Source organism: Manis pentadactyla, chromosome 3, assembly GCF_030020395.1.
Source record: "Manis pentadactyla isolate mManPen7 chromosome 3, mManPen7.hap1, whole genome shotgun sequence".
In the NCBI taxonomy this organism is placed as follows: domain Eukaryota; kingdom Metazoa; phylum Chordata; class Mammalia; order Pholidota; family Manidae; genus Manis; species Manis pentadactyla.
The window spans coordinates 9,517,275-9,543,569 of NC_080021.1; the positions used below are offsets into that span (position 1 = coordinate 9,517,275).

The 26,295-nt window shown below is 47.9% G+C and overlaps 2 protein-coding genes across 4 annotated transcripts in view; one reads left to right on the top strand and one right to left on the bottom strand.

The window, feature by feature from the left end:
• TG (thyroglobulin) overlaps positions 1-26,295 on the bottom strand; it is a 249,643-nt gene that overhangs the window by 61,378 nt on the left and 161,970 nt on the right. The window lies entirely within an intron of this gene.
• The window catches only part of SLA (Src like adaptor), an 82,307-nt gene that overhangs the window by 53,879 nt on the left and 2,133 nt on the right, over positions 1-26,295 (top strand). For 2 of the 3 annotated variants that reach the window (XM_036890503.2, XM_036890504.2), the window contains exons 3-8: positions 7,922-8,019; positions 16,605-16,704; positions 17,498-17,584; positions 20,207-20,310; positions 22,672-22,803; positions 25,416-25,548. In XM_036890503.2, coding sequence (XP_036746398.2) covers positions 7,959-8,019; positions 16,605-16,704; positions 17,498-17,584; positions 20,207-20,310; positions 22,672-22,803; positions 25,416-25,548 — 617 coding nt within the window. In that variant the 5' untranslated portion in view covers positions 7,922-7,958. Of the gene's footprint in view, positions 1-7,538; positions 8,020-16,604; positions 16,705-17,497; positions 17,585-20,206; positions 20,311-22,671; positions 22,804-25,415; positions 25,549-26,295 lie in introns of those variants that run through there. The other variant, XM_036890502.2, reaches the window with a different exon arrangement.

Here is a 26,295-nt window from a genome sequence, read left to right on the forward strand (position 1 = left end):
TTCCTCCTTGGCACCCTCCAGGCAGCTATGACAGGACGATGGCCGGAGGGCCTCTGTCACAGCAGCGGGGAAGCTGCGGGACTCCAAGAGCTTCAGAAGGAAGTGGGGACTGCTCTCCCGATTGTCCTTAGGGGAACATAACCACCTCAGGAGGGGCAGGCTGCCCCTGAAGGCACAGACTGCCTGCTTGCACAAGCCAGGCCCCTTGTGGACAGTGTTTTCAGGCACTCAGCCAGGTTAAGTGAGTCCTTACTGTGTTCCAAGGCACCTGCTAGGTAGACATGGACATTTACAACCCGAGGATGGGAGTGGGCGATGCACACTTAAAGAAACAGATACATAATGATGAATTGTGAATACAAATTCCAAGCACCCAGAGAGTCAGGACCCACTTCTTGATCTTGGCTCTATCAATACACCTATTCGTCCATCTATTGAATACCTATTATGCCCACGACCTTCCATTAAAATTTCATTACACTGGGTTGAGGGTAATGGAAGGAATTTGAGTGGGTGTAAAAAGAAACAGAGTTTAAACCCGGCCTCTCACTGAATGAGTTGCGTGACCTGGAGCAAGTACTTAACCTCTCTGAGACTCAGTTTCCTTATGTCTGAAATGGTGGGCTCTTTGGCTGGTGAGTAAGTGTAACTTAAACACCTGATTTAGACCTTCCACATAGTGGATGTTCATTGAGATTATTATCTCTTCTCCTTTGAAGACCAATGGATATGTCTGCAGGCAGCGGTTCCAAATACGGGCAATTGCTGGGTGAACGAGTCACGAAGGTCTATTCAGCCCATGATGCCCCTTCCTTCCCAACTTCACAGTGGGGGATGTCATACTGGACATTTGAAATCAGCCCTGGTGGGAATAGTTACACCACAGAAATCAGCAAATACTACAAATTAGAGCTCCCCACCTCCAGATCACTGGTTGTTAGGCATTTGCCAGCACACCACGAAGCCACTCTCTTCCAGTTCCCATCTATTCATTTTATTTCCTTATGGAGCATTGACTGTGTTCCAGCCAAAAGTAGAAGCAGGTCTGATCACTGTCTCCACGGCCCTCAGTCATCAACCAACTACACAGATAATTTTTAAAATTATAATCTGCTCTAAAGGCAGTGCAGGCGTTTCTAAGGAAGTGAGGATGGACGGGTGATTGGTGATTCTCACCCCTGGCAACATGTAAAAACACCCTGGGGCCTCTTTAGGAAGCCCAGTGCCCAAGCAGCAGAGACAGAGGCCTCACATCTGTGTGTCCTGACAAGTGATTCACAGAGAAGGGCAGGGACTGCGAGCAGAAGCTCAGCATATGCAGATGCTGTTACTAGGCAAATATCAGTTTCCCTCTCACTCAATACGGTTTTGAGCTATGCTGGTGATTCTTGCGGGTGAATAAAAAGCCACACTAAGTCTTGCTGGGAAATGGGACATCATAAAGAAATCACTAACTTTACAGCCCCTCTGCCCACATGTCCAGACAACCTTTAACATCTCCATGAAAGTCTCCTCCTCTCCTCCTAATGAAGCCTGCATCTCCCAAGTACCAAGGAAAAGAAAAGGACTATTTCATATTCACTGTTTTCCCATTCTGGTAACTGTGTGTCTGTGTAATGTAGTATCAAAATAATTGTGTTTACAACTGTCTCTCATGCCAGTGTTTATTATATCAGCCAGCTTACAGGTTTTATGTGTAATGGGGGTCCTGTATGTATGAAAAGCTGCTCTAAAAAGGAAAGAGATTGGGGGGGGGGCTTCTTTCTTTTTGTTTCAATGAGATATTAAAGCCATGTCAGGAATGACCTTACTGCTCACCTCCCCATGCTAGACACCAGTGCACACAGACTCCCAGGGTCAGGATGTGGGTCTGGGCACAAAGGAAGGCCCTTGTTGTGGCACACGCACTGTCAGCAGAGAGGTGAGCCCCACGGTGAATTTATCCTGTGACAGCTACTCTCTAATCCTTCCTTGTGAAAACCCAGCAAAGCAGATCTAGCTATTTCCATTTCTTAAATAAAAACAACCAAACAATGGAAAGGGGCCTAGTGACTTAATAAGGGGTGAAATTAGAATTTGCCCCAGCACCAACTGGCCCCAAATCTGGTTTCTTCCTAAGACAGCCTAAAATGACCATAAAATACTTGGTTGGATGCATCTATCTCAGTCTTAAGGTAAAGCTGAGCTTCCCTGTTAGCCTGAGGAGTATATAGGAGATCAACTTCTGGGCACCCAAGGGTAGAAGGGGCCATGCAGGCTCAGGGACACAGGGGTCAGGCTCTTGTGATGGACAAGGTGCTGGACAGGCAGTCATGGCACTTGTGCAAACTTACTGCATGATCTTGAGCAGTCGCTTGCCCTTCTTTGTAATATGAGGGTACTGGATTACTATTTTTTACTCAGGGCTTTATAATATCCTAGGATTGAGGTGCCCCACCAGGAGGAGTAGAGGGACAGGAGCACTGAGCCACCCCAGCCCCCACCAGCAGCTTGCTTTTATCTGCATTACATACTGAGCTTCTGGAGAAACTTTCTCAGAAGAGTTTTCCACCAACAGGTTTGGAATATGCTGGTTGAGGGGATCTCAAGGTCCCCTCCAAGTGGTGATTTTGGGGCCTCTGATGTTGAGTCAGGGAGGAGGAGAAGGCGGGAGTGGTGCATGCACCTTTCTGAGCTGGTTGCCTGCTCTCTGTGGGTCTTGCCCTAGCTAGTGCCCTGGGAGCCATGGCTATACCACAGCCCGCCTTCACTGTGCAGGGATAGGAGAACAAGGCGCGGCTAGGGGTTGGGGGGCCAGACCTGTGGCTACACCTGCCCTGAGAGGAGAGCAGGGAGCAATGTGGGTCACAGGGCAGGTGCACCTGCTGAGCAGGGTCAGGATGTGGTATGGTGCCCCCGGAAATCCTGCAAGATCCCTGGCAGGGAAACCAACTGATACTAAGCCCTTGTCCCAGATCCTATAGTCTCTGGTGCAGAGTGTCAGAGCAGAGACAGTACTGAGCAAGCCCCAAGTCAACTAGGTGGGTACCAGGTACCAGTTACACTGGGGGTATAGTTGAGGCACAAGGGCCATGAGCCACTGTCTGTCCCAGCCCTTCCCCCACCGTACTTGTGGACTTGGAGGTCCGAGCTAGGGTAGGGGCTTGGTCAAGCTTGCACAGCAAGTAGCTGGCCACCCGATGCTGCCCCCCTGGGATCTAGCTTTTTGGTAAGTTTTTAGCTATCTTGTTTCACCAAACCTGTCTCTGCTTCAGGTTTAACCTGTAATTTAATCCTCAAAATGACCCTGCAGGGCATGTATTTGTACTCCAAATTTTTTAATTTAAAAATCAAGACTCACGAAGGCAGTAGAGCACAGAGAAGACAAGTAGTGATTCTATAGCATCTTACTACACTGATGGACAGTGACTGCAATGGGGTATGTGGGGGGGACTTGATGATGGGGGGAGTCTAGTAACCATAATGTTGCTCATGTAATTGTGCATTAATGATACCAAAAGGAAAAAAATCAAGGCTCAAAGAAGTACAGTAACTGGCCGCACACAGTAGTAGGCAGTTGGGAACTGGAATCTGAACTCAGGCTTTCCTGCTTTGAAAACTTCTTATCAAGGTTCCCTATCCTTTCCAAGTCTTGGGTCTGATACAGAAACAAGTCATACACGTGGGAGAAAATCTGGCAATTTTAGAAAGGTGTAAAGAAGAAATTGACAGTTTCACCTTATAAAATGACTACCCAGAGAGATTTCTTAGAAACATCTTGGAAATAATTTCCTTTAATATTTATATATATATATATATATATATATATATATATATATATATATATATATATACATGCATATGCATGTTAAACTTCTATAAAATTGGTATAATACAAGCACAGCTAGTTTTTGTTGTTGTTTAAAATAACATTACGAAAGGCTGAAAAATATCCCATATGATTTCGCCCTGCCCTTTGACCACAACGAGGCCACCTAAGAGTGGCTACAACAGCTGAGAGCTGAGCAAACCCTAATGGGCCTCTGCCCCTTCTGTTTCCCCCAGTCAAATCCCCACACTTAGGCTTCCACATATTTCCACTTGACATTCAAAAGACCCCTTGGGACCTCTGTGTCCCTTGTATTAAGGTTTATAGTCCCAGAAGTTTACCTTGATGACTTTTAAAAATCACTTTTCTGTTGCTTTCTTAGACTGGACCAGAAGGCAGGAAAGCAGGGCAGCATTTCGGAGTGGTTGAAAGCTCAGGTTTTAGTCAGTCAGATCTGGTTCGAACCCCAGGCTTACCTCTTACTAGTCATATAAGCTTGGATAAGTTACTTAATTTATCTCACCTATAAAGTGGGGTGTTGAGAGCAAAACAGGGTATGACACTATCAAATGCTTCACCCAGTGCCCGGGCACAGGTAAGAGCACCTAAGTAAGTTGCTCCCACACCTTAGACACAGGGCATGTGGATAGGAGTACAGGTGTCACACTTTGTAGAAGAAATTTCAAAGGGCAAAGGGAAGGCTGCATCTTACGTTGGATTTCATATTAATTGCCACTGTTGCCCAGGTTTTACACAGCCTTCCCTTGGCTGAGGCTCCTCAACTCTTGGCTCCTCGGCATTCTATGCAGACGTTCCTTCCTTTCCCACAGCAAGTTTGGACATTAGAAGCCCAGAGTGGATGAGGTTCATAGAACTGTCCTGGGATGCCGCCCAAGGAATGGAACGTTCTGAGAACTGTCACCGCCTGAATTTATAAGATAATACAGAGCACACGATGAAAGGGTCCCTGATCTGGTCAAAGAGAAACCTAGCCAGAGAAGGCCTGCTGTCAGGCAAGTCGCACATTCCTGATGGCAACTCCCTACAGGCGTGTGACCGCTCCATGCTGTGGGCCCTACTGACCAGGGCTCCCTGGTGATCTTCTGTCCTCCCTCTGGAGAGACAGCAGCATGGCCCCAGGGAAGGTCATGGGCTCTGTTCTGGAGGTTTCTGGCTCTAGGAGTGTGGCCAGGACACCTAGCCAGCTGACTAACCTCCACAAGGAAAAGGTAAAGAATATCTGCCTCCCAGGGATGCTGGAAAGATTAAATGCACGGGTGTCTGCTAATTGCCCACCACAAAGTACAGTGCATAGGAGCGCCTTCCCTTGATCTTAAAGAATATAAAGACAAGGTTTAGCTTTTGTCTAATGGGACTTCATAAGAAAAGTGATGATGGTTCTTTTATTAACAGTTTCCAAAGAGACGCTGAGTCTTGATTCCAGGTTAAGCGTATCTCCCTCTTTGGAGATCACCTTTTCCACTCATCTCATTTTTCAGAAGAGTAAACTAAGGTTCAAGGTCACAGAATGAAGCGAGTGCTACTCCAAACCTGGGAGTGGAGAGGCGTGAGGGAATAAGAGGCAAATGACAGTTCTAATTCTTTGACATCACAAAGAAAAGGGAGAAGGAAACCACGAATGTTCATAGCCAGTGTTAATTAACTCGTTTCTCTTCTGCCCTTTCCTTATTGTTCCTTGAAGCAATTACGTCTCTCCTACCCTCTCTTGCACCTCTAGCCACTGCACAAAACTGTCACAGATTAAATCAAATTGTTCAGTCATTTCATTAGGGAGTCTCTAGCTCTCATTCTCTGGGGGCATCTTCACTCTTCTCAAACGAAAGCCTCCTCCAGATAAGTTAACTCTTTCCTGGAGACTATAAGGGGCTGTTGAGACTGGGTGGGTTGTCTGACATGGTGGGCTGGCTCTAAGGGTGCGTGCCCACAGACCAGAGAGCAGAAGAGGCCAGAGAACAAGACACAGGCACAGGGAGTGTGTCTGAGTAGAAGAACCCAGACTCCCGGGATCTACCTGACCTTTCTCGCCTCATAAGCCCGGTATGTTTCTTTTCTTGGGTGGACCTCAGTTTTCCCACCTGAAAAATGCAAAGTCTTTTTTTCTCCAGTACTAGATTCCATGAATGCCCCCAGATAGCACATGATGGTTGGAAAAATCTAAATTTGTTGGGAAGAGGGGCAAAGTTAGAATTCACTTTGACAGATAACAAAGTCTTCTCCCCACAACTGTTCAGGAGTTGTGATGTGAAGGACAGAGAGAGGGGTACACAGGGCTGGGGCTGGGGCTTGGAAGTGGTGCAGAGGCCAGAGTGGGAGGAACGGGCATGCAGGATGTCTGGAGAAGTGAAAATTGACACCCAAAGGGGCCATCTGGGGGCAGGTTAAAGGCACAATTCCTGGGCTTTAATTGATCCTTGATGCCAAGAGTCACTGCAGGCAACAGAGGGGCATCATTAGGGGGAGGTCAAGTGACAGCGCAGTGCACTGTGCTGTGGGGACACTTGAGAGAGTAAGGCAGGAGGCCAGCACAGGTTTATCTCAGCCTGGGAGACCTGCCAGGGCCTGTCCTCAGCTTGTCCTGAGGGCTTCCTCTAGGAGTCCAAAGACCTCTTAGATGGAGATGACAGAGAGGCTGAGAGATTGGGGTGACTAGTGGGCTCCAGGAAGATGCTGGGAGGAGGACCGAGGTAGTGGGGGCCTCCAGGGACACCTGTGCACACCTCAGGGTGCAGAGCTTCATGTGGTGCTGCCAGCTGCTCTCAGAGGCACAGACCCTTGCTTCGCTTCTTCTCCAGACAAATCTCAGGTGGGCTTCACATGCATTTCCTGTCAAGCAGGGGAGATCGTGCGGGCCTGCCGTTCTCCAGGCACTGGCTCTGGCCCCAGAACCCCAGATGCTTGGGAGGATCTGCTGGGCTGCAGGGAGTGAGGCTCCAGGCCATTCCACCTGCACGGATTTTGAACACTTTTTAGGTGTGTTGTCCTGACTGCCTGCACCAGGCTAGGAGCTGAGGACAAAGACAATCCATTCTTGCCCCCTGGAGCTGGGGTGATGCTATAAAACCTGCCAGCCCAGCCTGCAGGGAGGGTCTTGCCAGACAACCTGGGAGGATGCTTTTATTCTGAAATCATCTCAGTTCCTTTCTAAAATGCTTGTATGAGAGCCCAGAATTTGGATGTTTATCATAATAAACAATCAAAACATACACCATAACTGGCAACAACTAACATGTATTTTATGTTAGGGCCTGTTCTAAGGCTTCCCATTTCCTCTGTTAATTTTGCAGCCATAACCCAATGTTGTGTTATTATTGTTCCCCAAAACAGGCAGGAAAAGCTAAGTTACCTAAGTTCACCTTGTTTGTATGTGCAGAGCCAGAATTTGAACCGTTATGGAACAAAGCGGAGACTTAGCATCAGTAGTTCAAATTTCAGCTCCACTATCACATGCTCTGTGACCTAAGACAAAATCCTCACCCTCTCTGATACTCAGTTCCTCCAGTGCACAGTGCAGTTAGGAGGCAGGGGTTTTACAATAATCCAAGGTAACGGTGGACGTAAAGGTGCGGTGCAGCCTGTGAATAGTGCAGCCAGTGCACGCAGGTTTCCTTTCTCACCGTTTGTTAGAATGTGTTGACAAACTCAAACAGAGGAGGGAGAGTTGAAACAGAAAGTGCCCTCTGCTCACCCCTTTGGGTATAAAGCTATGCAACTCCTCTGGGTATAAAGCAAGTGCTCCCGGCCCCGGGCTGGGGCTGAGGGCTGGGCTGAGGGCGGGGAGAGACCTCCCTCAGCCTCACACAGACCCTGCTGCTGCTCTGTCAACCCGGGCGCAGCAATGGAAACTTTTGCCACCAACAGCACTTGCTAGCAACTTCCCTCTCTGTGGTTTTTCTCTGTCATTCCCTTGATAAAAGAACTAGAGCGGCACACATGTAACCAACATTCGCGAATCTCGTCTTCACATAAAAACACCCGCCTTTCAAGAAGTGGGCTGCCTGCAAAATGATCCATGATGTACTCTAAACTGGGTCATTCTCCACCCAGAGGGCTCAGCGCGTGGTTGACTTTCCAAGTGTATCCCCTGTGCCATAGGCTTCGAGCATCTTCGACAGCCCGGAGAGAGCGAGAAATGGGAAACAGCATGCGATCCACCCCATCACCTCCTGAGAGGCCTCCGCCCAGCACTGATGGTAAGTCTGGCTTCTTTGGAGTGATTCTTAACTCTATCCCACAAGAGCCCCAGAAGAAGATGGGGCGACGGGGGTGCTGAGAATTACTGAAACAGGGCAATGGGTACGTAAGGGGCTCATTACAATTGTCTCTCTTGCTTTGCTTGTAGTTAACATTTTCATAATTAAACATTTAAGAAGATTGAGCAATGGCACCCTAGAAAGATGGTGAGTGGCTGGCATTTTGGGATGGACCTTTGAATGCAGCTGCTTCAATCCTTTTATTTTTTAGTTGGGGAAACTGAGGCCCACAGAGGAAATGTAATCTGTGTCATTAGCTATTTGTGGAGTCAGATTTCCCACCCAGGCCACTGCTTTTTAACCAGGCCAGTCTGATTCAGAAATAGAGGCTTTTGCTTACCACACCCTGCCAGCCTGTGATAGTTATTTCCATGGGTATAATATTCTCATGGGTATATAATATTATCAATTTTTTACTTTTCAAAGGCTGTTTCAGTATAAATTTATGAAGCTAGTCAACAGCCCTAGGAAATCTTCCTGAAAATAAAGGAAGCCCTGTGTCCCATTGGTAGGAGGATTGCAGGGGAAGGGTACCATGTCACAGGTTAATCAGTGATGAGAAAAGTTCAGCTAGACCCCCGAAGTCAGAGTCCTTCAGAGAGTGGCCAGCAAGGTGGGAGAGGCTATCAGCAAGCCGAAGGCACAGGCTGAGAGTGAAATCCATCAAACTCTGGGTTCAGTGGCGCTGTTGGCTTCTAACGCCCTTGCCTTTATTCTCTAGTCAGGGCAGTGGGGGGCACACTGTGTAGGTCCTAATTTAAGGAGTTGGGAAGATTATGGTCAGGAGGTCAGGCAATCCATCAGTGTCCCCAGGGTGAGTCACGGGGGACCTTGGGACACTTCCACGTCCTACCTTGCATCACGACATTTGGGGGCCTGGTTCCCGTCTCCTAGGGTGACCTTGCCTGATGTCCGCATGCCCTCTGCAGCCCTGCACTACATGCACAGATGTCCACCACAGTGCCCACCGAGCTGCAGCTCAGTGTGAGAGTGGAGGGAGCCAGGTGCCCTGTCTCTGTCTGCTGCTCACCCCATGACTCCTGTGGCCCCTTAAAAAAGGAGTTACCTCCTCACTTCCTCCAAAATGGACACTCCCAGGTTACGCATGGTCTCATGGCCCCTCAGCGGGTGTGCAGAGGCCCTGCTGTCCTGACCCCAGCTCAAGTAAGATGCAAGGCAATTCTAGTGGCTCTCCTTTCCAGCCCAGCAACTCCCCTCCCCAAACCTAAGGGGGAAAAACAAACAGCAAGCTCCCCAGGACAAAGTTGGTGGGACCACATGATGCGGTGAGCAGAGTGTGTGTGCTTCTCAGGGGCCTTTGTCTCAGGGGCTCTTTATCTCCCATGCAAAGCTCAAGACTATGTGAAGTTGTGCAAACTGGCTGTGCCCACTGCTGCCAGGACAGAGCCTGGGCTCTTTCTCTCACCTTCTCCAAATCAGCTCAAGCCATAGCCTCCTCCTGAGCCCATGGCTACTTCTAGAAAACTAACACTGTAATGCCCGGGGCCCAGGCGGGCTCAGGAGGCACCCTCTCACTGAATCCATTTTGTGTTGTCACCTCTCACACTGGGGCAGAGGGGGCGGTTTGCTTGAGCAAACCCCATGAAAACATGGGCCTCCAAGGACTTACTCATTTGCCTTTATTTTTTAAATGCAAATTGTCATGAAATAAGTTTCTCTTTTCCACTGCGTGGGTGGGAGGTCACCTCTAAAAAGGAGGTAGAGGGGTCTCCCCAGCCCTCCACCCCCTTGTTAAGAGAATTCCCCAGGTTGTACCCAGTTGTGATCCAGGCAACCACATCAAGCACTGGCGGTGGCTTTTCCATCCCCCAGCTCTGAAAAGTTTCCCTTGTGATCAGTCCTAACTTGATTTCCCCTTTTCTCTGACACGTACTTGCATAAGGCAGCGGACGTGGTGCAGTTGAGGCTGCATTAATTAGTCTCCATACAAATGCTGCAAGGGGACCAGGTTTTCATGGAACAGCACCTACTCAGTGAACACTCACACTTACTCATTCAGTTAGTGCCTAACACCTGGGAGGCAATGCTGTGGGCCAACACACAGTTAGAGTTTCTTGTGATGTCACCTGATGGTGGACAGCCAAGAGCCCTCAGACCCCTGCAGGGCCAGGGACAGCCTGCGGACTTGAACATGAATAAGCTTTCTGGGCTTTTAGGAGCTCATTCTTCCTCCAGACCGGTTCTGTGAGTGCTTTGGAATATGGCTTTGCCCATCGGTTTTCTCCTCAACTAGAGTTCCAGAACATTCCTGAGTGGCCTAGTTCCCAGGGACTAATGTCACAAAACCCAGAGAGGTAGCAGGACTTGTCGGACACAGGGCAGCTCTGAGGCAAACGACCTTGTTGAGCTTCTGGCATGTCCCAGGAAACTTTATGACCTTAGGTAAGTGACTCAGCCTTGCGCGAGGTGGGGCTCAGCCCTCAAAGGCAGATCAGCACGAACAATCCTCCCTCACGGCAAAACCACTTTCTTTTAACTCCACTGCAGGTAATCTGACTGTGTTAGGCTGTCTAAACGGCCATCCCCTCAAAAAGTTTTAATTGGTAGAACTGGGGATTTTATGACTTGTTTCTAAATCAGCCCAAATAAATTCATTTTCTCTAGAATTATATACATGCTTCAGACTCCTACTCTGTGCCAGACACAAGCACCACCATGTAGTGGGGAAAAAACATATTTCTACCTTAAAAAAAGAATTTAGTGCCGCTGCTGTGATCTCTTTCCTCTCCTGACCTCCTTTCTCCCCCTTCTTTCTTTCTTAGCGCTCTGACCTAAGGTGAGCTATCACTGGGAGAGGCGGCAGTGCGACCCCTCCTGGGCGAGGATGGGGAGACCTCAGCAGTGCATTCACATGGCATCAGGGGTGCTACCCCGTGGGAAGAAGGGTGCATGCACTGTGAGGAGTTAGAAGGGGCAGGGAGGTCTCAGACCCAGCCTGGCACTTCTCAGAGGGTAGTTCTCAGACCACCTATGTCAGATTCCCTAGAAAGCTGTCAAAAATGCAGATTTCCTGGCCTGGCCCTAGACCTGATAATCAGAATCTGGTGGTAGACAGGAGCAGCATGCCAAATTTCTCACAAGCCCCCTGGTGAATCTGAACCGCTCTAAGGCTTGCAGACCACAGACTTAGCTCTTAATCCTGCTTCTACACTAACAAACAATAAGCAATGAGAGACATCAGTGTGTTACCTTAGGAGCACTCTGTCCTCCTTGGTAAAATGGGGATAATTCCAGTTACTTGGTGTTTATAGTATGCCAGACGCAAGTCCAAACGCTTTATGTACATCAACTCTCAATTGTCAGAATGGCCGCAGGAGAGAATCACTATTCCCTTCGTCACTTTGCAGTTGAGGAAACTGAGGCACAAGAAGTTCAATGACTTGCCCAAGGCCATACAGCTGGAAGGGGACAGCTGGGATTTGAAGCCAGGTGGCCTGAATCTAGAGTCCCTCCCTTCACCCCCACAGGATATGCCTGGAGAGAGACTTCCAAGAGGCTCATGTGCTCTGAGAAGGGATGAATGCTCTCTAGAGTGAGGGAGACTGTGGCCACCAGATTCAAGAACACGGACACTCAGGGCCTCCTGAGGGACGCCACAGACAGGAGCCCGCATCAGATCTTAGGTCAGCTCCACATTTCCCATCTGGATCTTACTCATCCCACCCAGGTACATTAGGTGGTTTCAGGTGGAACGTGGTCAGTCTGCTTTTTATACCGACTGTACAACTTTTGTACATCTAATGGACACCATACGAAGTATAACTAGTCCATCAAAACCACAATTTCACATTGCTTAGAATGGGACTGAATAATTTTTTTAACAAATTAACATAAAGAAAAACATTATTTGGTAAGTAGAAGTGGAAGTGGATCTGAGGTATGACAAGGAGAAGAGCTGGTGGTCAAGAGCAGAATCTGCATCCCCTGTTGATACGTTACCTGGTTTTGAGATGGGCACTCAACTTACGAGCTGTGTGTTCTCGGCGAGACCCTCTCCACAAGCCTGTTTCACCACTTAAGAGACGCAGGCTCTACTCCGTCCCGATCTGCCCCATCTTTCAGAGGCGGAACACAAGGTATTGGGCAGAAAACAACTTTCTGGACTGCTGTGTCTCACTTCCCAGCCCATAACCTGTGGTTCCTGGTGACCGAGAGAGCTCAGCAGACCTTCTGTCAGGCCAGTCTGCTTGGTCCCAACTGGCTAAGTCTGTGAGCATGTATTTCCTGTAAAAGATACTAAAGGTAAGGCCTCCTTTGACCCCTCCTGAGGCCGTGCGTTTGGGCAGGACTCAAGGAAACGCAAAACCCGAAGCTGAAATCACTGGGTTGTTTAGCTCCTTGTCCACCAACTTCGCTGAGCAGCTTGAGCCGACTCTGAAGCCTCATGTGGAGTCAGCCTTTGTCCCAGCCCATCAAGGAGCAAATATTAGCTGGAGAGAGTCTGGTAAAGAGTGCCAGGCAGAGTGATGCGGCTTAGCGGTGTGACTATTAGCTTGGAAATCCTCATGCTCTCCTCTGCATGTGCCACTAAAGCTCTCCTAGCCTTGGGTTGTTCAACTTTTAAATAAGAATATATATGTTCTGTAGGGTTGTGTGGAGCACTGAAAGTACTGAACGGCTGGTTTTGCTCTAAGGTTATAAATGGGATCTACTGAAAGGTGTCCAGCATTTAAAAAGCAATGTTAGAGACATTCCAATGAATAAAAATGCAAAAAAGGGCCTGTCCTCTTTCAACCAAGTAGTATCTGTGGCTAGTAAGTGCTGTCTGGGTCTCCTTCCTTTTTTGGACTCACTTCCTATTTTATATTTCAGTACATTTTGTTCAAGTCTGATTCATTTCTGAGTTGAGCTACCAGCAAATATTTGGCCTTCTGAATTTCATCTGCTCTCACCAAATGGAGTTTGTTTTCACAAGATATGAATACTTTCAAATTTACACAACGGGAGGCTTTTCAAAAATTAGGACACTATTGGCCGAAATCAGTCAGGATCAGATAGGTTTACCCTGGTAACTCCATCCCGTCCCAGGAAAATGACGTTAGCTGCCACTGCTTGAGGTAGACATCCCATATAGGCCACTTGATGAACCCTGACCCGCGCATATGAGGTAGCTTTTGATAGTGCCCATTTCTATACTCGAAGAACTCAGGCTCAGGTTAGTTAAAAATAAATCTCTCCCCAAATCGCAGAACAATTAACCGGTGGAGGCAAAATTTAAGCTAGGTCTGATTGATTTCAAAGCCCATTCTCTCTTCCAAAAATTCTCTCCGGATTTCTTCCCTTGTGCCCAACATACATTTCTTCATTTAATTTGTTTCCTTCTCTTAAATCTGCAATAATCCTATTTCCTCAGCATGTCTCTCCTCTGTATTACTCATTTATCTGATTTAATTCAAATGTTCACCTCGCCACAAAGCCAGGGACTCCAGTAGTACATGATAATGTATTTGAACTTGACGAGAGAACTTAAAGACTTCCTACCTTGCACTTATTTCACCGTAGGGAACAAAATTCAGGAAAGACTTGGATGAGATCTTGGCGCAGGACCTCGTTTAGAACGAATGGCTGCCCTTCCCACAGAAGTACACACCACACTAGAGGGCCTTCCGCCGACATGTCTCAACACCAGTGGTAACGATGATAGCAACGGGCCTGAAACCCCTCGCAGAGCACCACATAAAGGCTATTACCTTTAAGCAAAAGCCTCGGCACAAGATTTTCTCTGTGAATTTTAAATGTTACACCTACAACAACACATTATGGAAATTCCACAGGAAGCTCAACTCTGTTATTGTGATACTGAAACTCTCCAGAACCCTGAGCCTCTTTCCCCTATTGAAACAATTGCTTTTAGAATGGGATTTTGTTTTTGTTTTTATTTCTGTTTTTAACGTTAAGAAGTACAGTTATTTGGTTTCACACTCTTAATCATGAGTCAGACATCAAAGCTGTAGCTGCTCTGTAGACACAATTTATTTCAAGGTTCTATTACTGTCACAGATAACAAATGCTGTGCCTCTCATTTCAACACTTGTTTTTCACAAAGGGCTGGTTCTGGGATGACCACCTACCATCCTGCCCACCCGAACTCAGGTTTCCTTCTCCTGGGTCACTTTAAAAACACAGCATAATGGCAGTTTTTAAGGGCCCAGTAGCACAAGGACCTCGTCACATTTTTGTTCAATAAACCTGCCTTGAGCGTCCTTGTTGGGACAGGCGCCACGCCACAAGCCGGCTCCTCCCGGAGCTCAGGCATAAGCCCTAAGGTCACACCACACGAAGAAAGGCCTGGGATAATGGCTTCGAAGGGAAAACGCAGGGGCCCGGGAAGAGTGGGGCATAGTGGGAGCCCTGGGACCGAAGGCTGAGGGAGGGGAGAGCAGCATGCTCCCTGCAGGCACCATGGGAGGGTGGGGAGGAACAGCCAGCTCGCAGGCTCTGAGTATTGGGGACCCGGCAGGTTGAGGAAAACAGAGCAGCTTGTCACAATGCTCCTGAGGTGGCAGCGACCATATTAACCAGTGCGACTTTCACTTTGGGGGTTATCTGTCCAGATTTCTATGGTGCAGGAGTTTTCCAATCCCTCATTTTCCAGACCAGTCCAGCCCGAGAGGGGAAGGATGCCTCCACATGCAGAGTGGCAGAGTCAGCCTCGAAATCGGAGTGGGCTTACCAGGAAGCTGCGTAAACCACACACTGTAGGCCTCCCTGCCTGGCAGGGCACCTTCCCAGGACCCGAACCTGATTCTGTATTTGCAATTTCACGGCATTCTCGTTATTCTTCTTAAGACCTCCAGACTGCATAAACTTCATGCCCCGCAAAATCTGGGTGCACCCCTCATCAGAACGTGGGACTTTGGGTTGCAAGCCCAACAGTAATGATGCCTATAATTATTTGGGTGGGGTCTGGGCTATACAAGCAGAGAGCCCTTTTTTAATTCAGCAAAACCAAAAGTGAGGGAGGTCTCCCCACAGGCCAGGGAAGGTCAGAGGCCTCACTGGGTCATCCCTTCTCATGAGTCCTGACCCCTTTCAGGGACTACTGCCACCATGATTCACTTTTGGTTTCCATTTCACACCCAGGAACACTTGCTATTACATTGCTTAGTCTCTGTGACTCAGGTTCCCCAAGTGAACTGTACATTTGAGTGTACTTGTTTCTGACTCATTCTAGTGCTTAAACCCTCTTCTGACTTAGTCTGGTCCCAGGACTTGTGAGCCAGACACTACAGGACATATGACTTGTAAGGGGCAGGGTCTACAGGTCCCAGCACAGGGTGTTTCTGGATCCTAGAACATGGCCTGCCATGCCCAAGTGCTGGAGTATCTCCAGATTTTCCTGGGGGTGGAGGGGGCAGGAAATGGCCCCTCATGGAATTAATTTGTGTATTCTCTGGAATAAGCTCTATTAAAGCAAGGAGACTTCATTCACTGTGCTTGGCCCATGTAGGTGATTGGCCCAGTAAATAATTGCTGAATGAATGAATATATGATACGTTACCCAGAAATTTGAGTTCAGATTACCAGTTAGTAGATGGAGTGCTAAATGCAATGTCATAGCAAACAATTCCTACATTGCCCATTTATAAGGTATATTATCTCCTCAAATATGTCCCCAGTATTACCCTGCATCTAATGCGCTGAATTATGGCAAATCACTAAGGCTGGGACACAAGGATTTTGCTTAGTGCCAAAAAGCAAATTCACATGTTATCACTCTATCTCTAGTTCATAGTAAGCTGCACTCAGATGAACCAGATGGCATACTTTCCTTGTCAAAACCACCAGAATTACTTTCAATATACATATATGATGAAAAGCATTTAATTTTTCTTCCGCCCCACCCTCCACCAAGTCCCTATGAAACAGACCTCCAATGTGGCACCTTATATTCTACAAGAGAGAAGTGCTTTGTTGAGCTTGAGAATTAGTGTTGCCCAGTCCTGGTGGGTTCTCAGAATTCATGTAGCTTAACTCTGACACCCCCCATCCCCATATGTGCCAGATGTGGGGCCTGTGAGCCCCAGGAGGGAACCTGAGGTGACGGTAATTAGAAGGGATGTTTCTGCAGCACCTTGTCATTCACTATGTGCAGCCACACTTTATAAGGAATGAGGTTCTATTAGTCCATTTTAAAGATTGAGAAATCGAGACTAATAGTTACTCTTACTCTGGGACCTACATGGATTAGCAGACACAGGGGCAGACCCTGAAGCCAGATCTTGTGACTTCAGCTCAAAGATCTCTGGATCCTCATTTCTCAGGTAAGAACATCAAGGCCAAGAAGGCAGGCTTGTGAATGGGAATGGATCTCCTGCCCTTCAGGGTTCCTCCAGGTCACCATCCCTGAAGACAGCAGGGCTGCTATCGATTGCTGTTTCAAAGTAGTTGGGGCATCTCCAGTTACAGAGTCCCCAGGAGGGACCCCTCTTGGCCCCCTCCCTTTCTGAGGTTGCCTTGTAGCTCCTTGTGAATAAGAACACCCTTTTGCCTTTGTTCCCCAGGACTGGACAGTGACTTCCTGGCTGTGCTGAGTGATTACCCATCTCCTGATATCAGCCCCCCGATATTCCGCCGAGGGGAGAAACTGCGAGTGATTTCTGAGTGAGTTAGCTTTCCAAAACTTTTATAGCCCTCCAAAAAATGAACTTGATTTGGGTTGTGATCATTAGATTTTAGCTATAACTGTCCTGCTCCTCCACATGGACCCTGGTACTATGTGAAGTGAGAAATTTGGCTCATATAGTAGATCTTAATCCTTCTTAGTGGTGCCGGTGCTCTAGAATCTTCAGTGGCTCCCCATTTCCTGATGGACAACATTTAAATTCCTTACTTGCCTTTTGAGATCCTTTTTGATCCAACTTCTGCTTCTCTTATTGGCCCCACTAACCCATGCAGTATTGAGAATATATAACAGTACAGACCCAGAAAGGAACACCCAGGGGTCTGAAAAAACTTGTGATGATAAAAAAGTATTGCCTTCTCTCCTGTAATCTTGCTATGATTTGAAATAGGCTATAGAATAAATAGAGGCCCTAAGCCCCTTTAATTTTCATGGCTATAGACATATGACACTATCTTGGTTATAGTTTCACAGTAAGCATTTACTTTCATATAGCCTCCAACTGGAGCACAGCAGCTAGAAACATCAGCTGCTGATCCCAGCCAAGGGCTATTGCCGGCATATGGGAAGATTTCCTGCTTAGCGTGGAATGGAAGGATATACTGAAAAACTAAATTTTCATATGGGGAAATTCAGGTCAACATGGGCAATGAGAAATCTTAAAAAAGGAACGTCCCAACATGCCCCAGGTTAAACCTGATTACTCTGTTCTCTCATTCATTTTGCTTTGCTACCTACCTACCCATCCTTTCCTATCTGTTCTTGTTCTTACAGTGAAGGGGGCTGGTGGAAAGCCATTTCCCTCAGCACCGGTCGAGAGAGTTATATTCCTGGAATATGTGTGGCCAGGGTTTACCATGGGTGAGTACATTGTAAAGCAGCATCAGTAAAGAATCATATTCATGCAAGTGACATGTAAGTTTCAACAGAGGGTTTCCAGCATGGTACAGTGGAAAGGAAAGCATTGGCTCGAGAGGGTCACCTTTACTCTCAGCTCAGTCTATAAGGAAGGGTGCAAATTGGGTTAATCCCTTCCCCTACTTGGGACTCAATTTCCCCATCAGTAAGATGCAGGGAGTTAGACCTTTCAGCACTAATGTGGTTTTCCTGGCACACGGCAATAAATATTCAGGAGCTGCTATCATAGGATACAGCAGATAAAAAGTCAGTCTGACAGGGCTCAAATCCTGCCTGTCACTTACTGGCTGTGTGACTGTGAGCAAGCTACTTAACATCCTATACGTTGGTTTCCTCTCTCCGCCTGTTAAATAGACTTCATAAAATAGAATGATGGGGGTGATATTATATGATAATATGAGCAGAGCATAGTGTGGTTAGGAGAAGGAGGTGGGATAATACTGCGATAGTTTTGGGAACAATGCTCAGCTTTACAGTAAGCACTCATACATATTAGCTATATTCTTATAAAATCATATCCAGAACACAGAACGTTTACTGCCAAAAATGCTTACGTACCCAACTTGACAAAGAGAGAAGTCAAGCAGAAAAGGAGGAATGCTAACTAACCAGGCAGGGCAGATGAGAAAACCAGCTCGCTGCCTCCCCTGCAGTTGTGCAAAGAGCCATGCAACATGATGGGTGGCCGTGGATGCCAGCGCACCTGGACTGGTGTATGTGTGGCTAAGCAACCTGACTTCCAAGGAAGAGCCTTGGAAAAGTTCTTTAACCTTCTTGAGCCAGTGTCCTCATGTCAGGCTACCTAGGCCAGACTTTGGCATACAGGAAGGAAGGAGGGAAGCACTGTTTCTCATTTAAAGGCATAATTTCTTTACATTCAGAGAAGGACTTTGCACATTCCATTCTCACCAGGTGAAGCAGAGATAACTGCCTGAATATTTTGAAGAATATAATTTGATGCATTTAATTACAATATTGCTGATTTTGATTATGAATACCAAATGCTTTTTCTGTGCTCAGGATGATAAACGTGAGCACAAGTGGGGCAGCAGCTGCTATGGGAGTCATGTTCTCTAAGAGATCTGAGTCACATAACCCCTCTAAGTCAGCTTCGTGTCACCAAGCCATTCATTCATTTAGCAAACATGCATCAACGCCTTCATGTTAAAGACGTCATGCTGAGTGCTGGTAGGAGCAGATGAGTAAGAGGTAATCACCACCCTATGGAGCTGCTAATCTAGTTGACGCAGTAAGTGTTCTTAAAATACAGACTAGGAAGAGAGCTGTGCAGCAGTTAGGGAACTGGAAGTCCCGATGCATTCCAATTCTATCTCTATCAGTTGCTGACTTGGGGTAACTTGGACAAATTACCTGTTTACTCTGACCCTCGGTATCCTCATCAGTGTAAGAGAGATAACACTACCTGTTTTAGGGGGTTGATCTGGGGTTTAGTTTCAAGTGCTTAATATGGTATGTGACCCATAATTAGAATTGATACATGACTATTGTTACTGTTTTATTGTCTTCATTTTTCTAAGTGGAATTTCATGTAAGGACTTGGAAGGATGAATGTTTGTCATATGCATTAAAATAATTAATATGCCATACACTGTGCAGAATTAAGAGAACTGTTGAAATATCAGGCCAAATCCAGTACAATCCTGATCTCAATAAAAGTGCTCTTGGCGACCAGAACATAGATACAGAGTAGCCGATGACATTCTGCGGGCCTTCTCACACATAGTGCTTCAGGCGCACTCAGCCAGCCCTCCACGTCCCCTCTTGCAGGCCGTGGGTAACGTTAGAGGATGTGAAACAGCGTGAGCATTCGCCACAGCACATGCTAATTCAGGCCCGAGGAGTAAAAGCCAGGGCCTGTTCACTAAAACGCAGAGGCTATTAAAAAGGGATGTGCAATTACTTCTGAGAACACACCAGCCAACTGCTAACAAAGCACTTCCTGCCACACGGAGATCTGGCCCAGGCTGCTCTGCCAAATGAGTAAGGGCCCTTCACATAGAACATAGCTCCCTCTGTGTGCTGAGCTGCTTTCTGAAGTCTTCGAAAGTGCCCGCTCTCCTCCGCAAGGGGTTCATTCCATTAGAAAGCTGGACTGCAGTATTACAACTGCTTTTTTTTACTGGTAAGTGAAAAATGCAAGAAATACATGTAAACGCATAGAGCAGTGACAACTGTGTTCCAAATGTGTTGAAAAAGAGAGGAGACAAGAAGGCAATATAAAGGATTCAAAATGGGCTCGTTATAGAATGTTCATACGATTCATATTACAGAATGGTACAGTCCAGCTGGTACCTGAGAAAGGGGATGCTCTGTGCACCTCCGTGTCCTCGTTTCCCAATGTGATGTGCCTCACATGCAGTAGATACTTGGAAATTTTACTTGAAAGATTTAATGAATGAATGAATGAATGAATGAATGAATGGTTGCCTTCTTTTTGATTCTGATGGTTTTCTATTACTGGACCCCACTCTTAGTCCTGCATCCCCCCTGTCTATTTGAGGGGAGGGCATGCCAGCATACTCATGGCTGTCTTCCTACTCCCAGCTGGCTGTTTGAGGGGCTTGGCAGAGACAAGGCTGAGGAGCTGCTGCAGCTGCCAGAGACGAAGATCGGCTCCTTCATGATCAGAGAGAGTGAGACAAAGAAAGGTGAGCAGCCTGCCACTCATCTTCCCAGGCTCCAGGCAGACAAGCAGGTTTTGCCTCAGGCTGACTCCTTTCATTCATTTTCCCTCCTCCCACAACACATGCAAACCAATCGGATGTGGTGAGCTCCCTGCAGCCCACACACTTCCAAGGAGGCAGGTGTCAAAGCAAGAGGATGAGCACTAGGTAGTGGGCACCTGGTGGGGCAATGCCACAGGCCCAATCCACATGAAGCCCTGCAAACTTCTGCTGGGAAATTTCCCATCAGCTGAAAAGAAAAGCGAATGCCAGGCATAGGACACTCTGGTGGCATGAGTGTAGGCTTTGGATTGGGCCAAGCCTGTGCACTCAAGCTCTGTGACCTGGGTGGGTCATTTACTTCCCCGAGCTCAGTTTTCTCTTCTGGGAAATGGAGCACAAACCCCTCCCTGTAAGGTCGTGGTGCTATTCAAATATAATATTGGTAGTGCTCTTGCTACAGAGGAGGCCCTATGTTAGTTCCCACTGTGCCCTTCAATGAAATCAGGCCATTTAGGAATCAGCGCAAGATGTACACTCTTACTGGCTGTGATCTTGGCCATTATAACTTCCTTAAATCCTACATGTTAAGCAAGTCAGTGAAAATGAAATAGTGAGGCTTCTTGTCATGTTTCAGAGCAAGGGGCCGAACTCCCGTTTCAGCTGGTGGATTACTAAGGAGCCACCTGCGCTCTGCCAGCCTGGGCTCCCTTATCTATAACATGGGGTTAACAGTAGGAAAGTGCTGAGCATGGTGTGTAGGATGTACTAAGCGCCCTAACTCACAGGAGCAAAGCACCTACCAGCTAGACTTTCCCCAACTAAGAATAATAACTTCTTAATGTTCAAGTTCTCAGCCTGCTTGTTGGATACTTGCTATCAAAGAAGAGAAAACAAGGTGTCCGGAAATATTTTCTGTGCACCTATTAAAGGCCAGTGCTACCTGATGCCAGAGCCCTTGGCCAAAATGAGAATCAGCCTTACTCAGGGGAGGCAGGGACCACATACACGTAATAACAAAATCCAAGAATAGCTTTTTTCTTAAAAATATGAATGTGCTGAGGGAGAGTAAGATCAAAGAAAAGGCCAAATTTCTTGTGCATGTTCTGGGGGTCCCCTGAGGCAGGAGACCCAGGGTCAGACAGAGCCTGTGAGCTGGCATGGCTAAGGGGCTGGGGAGAACTCGGCTTGAGTGCCAGAGCCCATCTAAATATAAAGAAGTCGTCAACCGAATCTGCAGCTGAGCTGGGACGGGCGGTGAGCGAAGCGGCGGCAGGCTCTGCTCCCTCGGGTATGCAAAGTTCTGATGATTTTCCACCTGCTCACTACACTCCAGTCCCCACTGATGTTACTGGAAGACACATGTTGGGTTCCCTCGGAGGGCAGATCGGGGCCAACGTGAGGGATGCCCATCAGAATGCTCTAGGATGTCTGCTCAGGACAAGGGACAGGTGCCGAGTCTGCCACTTCTAAGCTGCATGCCTCTGGCCAGAGCACTCAGAGGCTCTGAGCCTCATTTCTCCATCTATAAAATATTCGGGGACAATATCTCCCAGGGTCTTTCTGAGAGTCAACAGAAATGTTGCTTGAAATGTTTAGCCCCCTGCCCAGCACACACAGTAAATTCTAGGGCTCCTCCTCTCCCATTGCCTGTGGGTGGGACCCCAGAAGACAAAGCAGGAAGGGCTCTTAACTGTGGCCTAGGTACAACTGTCTCACTCTCCATCAGAGAAACTGGGGCTAAGAGAGGTGAAGGCACTTGTCCAGGTTCTGCTCTTACTAGCCAACCTTGGGTATTACTGTAACAGTGTGTAAGGAGAAATAACAGAGGTTTTACACGTTTCTTAGGGACACTGAGAAAAACCAAGCATAAATCAGAGGGCACAGGAATCAGGAAATGGAGACACAACTGTAAGGCCCCCTAAAATCTGTGGGGTAGTGGCCTTGTAGGACAGGGAGGGCAACGGCAGCACACCAATCATACTGTGAGGACCTGAGAAGGACACAGGAGGACCACAGATTCTGGGTCTACAGGGCACAACCCAAGCCTACACACTTACTTTGGCCTAAAGACTGACAGAAAGCTGTGGAAGCACCACACATGGTAATCTCGCAGAGAGTAAGGCTGTGTTGAAAGCCTGCACTGCACGTGCCGCAGCTCTGCGGGGTGAGCGACAGCCAGGCAGGACGCTCTGGTGCTCATTACTCAAAACACAAGAGCGCACATCCGGGAACCATCCTTGTATCACAGGCTGAGACAGCCTCTCTGTGGTGGCGGGCCCCTTAGCTGCTTGCCCTTGCCTGGGGACACCGGGAATGCCACTGACTTGTCATCACTTCCTGCAGGTTTTTATTCTCTCTCAGTGAGACACCGGCAGGTGAAGCATTACCGCATCTTCCGCCTGCCAAACAACTGGTATTACATTTCCCCAAGGCTCACATTCCAGTGCCTGGAGGACCTGGTGAACCACTATTCCGGTAAGGGAAACCCCATCAGGACAGACCAATGAAGTCCCTCTTTGCTAGCTGCCCTGTGGTGCCCTTAGGACTTGCTTTGCTCTCTGCCCAGCCTGCTTCCTCAATATGCTTTTTTCCTGTGAATTCAGATGGTAAATTTCAGGCTAAAACAGACTGCTTGTGAACGCTGCCTAAATAAGTAAAACGTAGCTAATCTCAGCCTACTGCAGGGAGGTAGTGAGCACTCATTGAGTTAGTACACAGAACGTGCTGGAGTGGGCCCAGCACGTGAACATGGGCTCGTACTGAATGTCTGCCATGGTTCCTCAGCCAGCACACCTCTTCCCCCTTCCCTCCCCTGACAAACTGGAGAGAGGAAGGAAAAAACCGCCTTCACTTTGTTAGGTGTTCCCCCTTCCGGGTTCAGGATGTCTGACCTCACACCCCTGGGTATCTTTGCTAGTGTTCTTTAGGGTGTGGGGAAGTGAAGGACATTTCAAGGTGAAAGGAGGTATCCACTGGGCGTGGGTTAGTACGCCTGGCCTGGGAGACTGGGAGATGTGCAGGCCGTAAAGATGGCACGGCCCCTTGGGAGACAGCCCCAGCTCTGGGCTCCAGGAGACCCGGCCAAGGCTTCCGTCTCATAGCCTCAGCTCCCCATTCATGGGGGTGGATGAGCAGGCTCCTTGCCGGCGGTTGTGGCGGCTGGTGAACAGCACCATTCATGTAATGTGCCCATCACAGCTTGGTGCATGGCAGATGCGAAATAAATGATCACAGATATGATACCTGAAAACCTAGCAGCTTAGCTAAAATTGAAAGAGGAAGGGAGTCCTGGAAACAGTCAACTTTTACTGATTATGAGTAAAGGTTGGTTTTGGTATTTGGCTTTTAATAACAATCATCTGAGAGGTGTAGAGACCATAAGTTTTGCATAGACAAAAGCAAACGTGAAAAGGATGCCACCCCAGCAAAGATTTTACAGACTGGGAGGCTTCCAGGCTTAGAACACCCAAGGATCTTGCACCAAGGCAGAAGCAATGCCTTCCAAACATAGACCCCCAGCCATTGCATCAGGCAGTGGACTGCAGTAAGGTCAGCCCTGATAATCACTGGAAAGGGTCTGAATCCTAAAAGGCTTCCCATGCCCCTGAGGACCCAAGTACTTCCTGCTCAGCATTGATGCTGGTCCCACTGGACTCGTGTCATGCGCTCGTCACTGTCAGTTCTTTTCCTCTTTGCCAAAACGTCCTTTTCACCATAAGCACTAACCTTTCTAAGGAAGGACTTCCATGAGGTCCCCTGCCCATGCTGTCTACTGCCTCTGATTTTTTTAGTCTTTGTATCTGACTTGGTCTCTCTCTCATCCCCTAACCTGGGAGGGTGTTTCAATTTCCAACCCATGGCAGGCAATTATTTCAGATTCACATCCAATTAAGCTCCCTCTAACCTCAGGGCCCAATGTCACATTTCTCAGCATGGGCCAACGGGGTGGGCATTTGAGGTCACTGTGAAAGGAAGACCAAACACTGTGAAACAGGGCATCACTGCCTGTAAAGGCTGGGTTTGCCTCTTCAGTGAAATTCCTTTTGTTCTTTTGTTCTTGATACCCTGAAAGCTCTGTAAATAAGGTGGGAGGTGGAGACGGCCAGCAGTGTGATGCGCCTCCCAGACCCTGGGGCAGGCTGGGGAGGCCGAGGGGTAGGCCCGCTGGAGGCCAGGAGCCTCACACGTCCCTGGCCACTTCCTGTCCTGTAACATGGGGAACACTAGGTCTCCACACTGAATGGGCCCCCATGGAACGTCCCCAGTGTATGAGAATGTCTGAGCACGGCCACAGTATAGTCTTTCTAATGATGATGAGGGTGGGCAGAGGGCTCTGATGAGATGGGGGCCCTACCTTCGTGCTGTGGGAAAGAGGAGGGGCCCTGGAAGCTCTGACATTTCATACTAGCAGAGGGAAAAAAGAAGTGGGTTTACTTAATTTTTGTTCTCTTTGTGCATGAGTATGTAGGGTAGAGAAGAGATATTTTTTCTTCATCCAATTTCTCTTGCCTCTATGTTTGATCTGTTTTCCTACTCCCTTCCTGGGTCTTTCATCATTTTTGTGCTGCCTTCACTCCTTCGCTCCTTCCCTTCTTCCTCCTGTCCCTCCCTTCCTTCCTATCTTCTTCCATCATTTAGTTTTCTTTCTACAACTGTGTCAGCCCACCGAGCGGTATTAATCACTGCTGTTTGGGGGAATCTGCATTGCACACAGTGCCTCCTTGTACACGAGGCTCACCTGCAGAAGCTGCTGGAACCTGCTTTAGTGGGGACCCCAGGAGGCGGGCCCAGGCAGGCGCTCTGCCAGCTGTCCTGGCTCAAGGGGGTCCAGGTGATTTACTGTCAGTGGGGAAGCAGAAATTCAAGCCCACGTTTGGTCGATTCTAGATCCTACGCTTTACTCTCTATCTGTGCCAAGCTAAGCAGAGTGCATATTCAGGGCATGTTAACAACATGTCAACCCTGCCAGATCTTGGCCTGTTTCCCCTTGTGAACAGCCATATTGGATGGTCCGTCAGACCCCACATCCTGTGCAGGCAGGTCATCCCAGAGTCACTGACCAGTTAGCTGTCTGCTTCTCTCCTCAGAAGTGGCTGATGGCCTCTGCTGTGTGCTGACCACACCCTGCCTCACTCAGAGCATGGCTGCCCCGGCAGTGAGGGCCCCCGGTTCACCCGTCACCTTACGCCAGAAGCCTTTTGACTGGAAGAGGGTGTCCAGGTGGGGTGTCTATGTGTGTGCGTATCCTCCATGAATGTGTGAACCCCACACCAGTGTCTGAAACCGGCACATGGAAGCCATGGCCAGTTACAGCAAACCCTGCAGACACCTGAGGGGCAGCACTCTGAACAGGTGCAGCCCCATGGAACCCCACGGTCCCCTGGGAGGCAGACCTAGCCTCCAGCCTCATGCACTGGGTGGCATGGCCCTCACAATCCCTTGCCAAGGCTCTCAGGAACCCCAGTTCTGCAAACATTTGTTAAGTCCCCATCCAGTGTTAGCAGAATATTTTCTAGCTGCAAGATGCTACCTTGCTTTCTTAATTGTCCAGATCCTAGAGAGTAACATGCAAATAAATCTTGTATAAATTTAATATTATTTTAAACTCAGAAAGCTTAAACATACCAGCAAAATCCTATGGTGACTTCAATTTTTTAAGGAAAAAAAAATCTTCCACTGATTTGTTTTGATTGTCAGTTATTGCATTTTAAGGGGTATCTGTAGTTGGGGATGAGCAGGTTCGTTTATTAATTAAACACTGATCCAGACATCCCATTGGCAAATTCAAAGAAAGTCAGAGATCAGAATTGCCTGGGAGATGAATAACACTGCTCTTCCTTGTAAACATCACAAAGAAATACTTATTAAAATTTTTAATTGCAAGTTGTAACCATCCAAGAAAATAGTGGTTCAGAGAGGTTAAGTGATTTCTCTAAGATCACACACCACAAACCTAAGAAGCAGAAT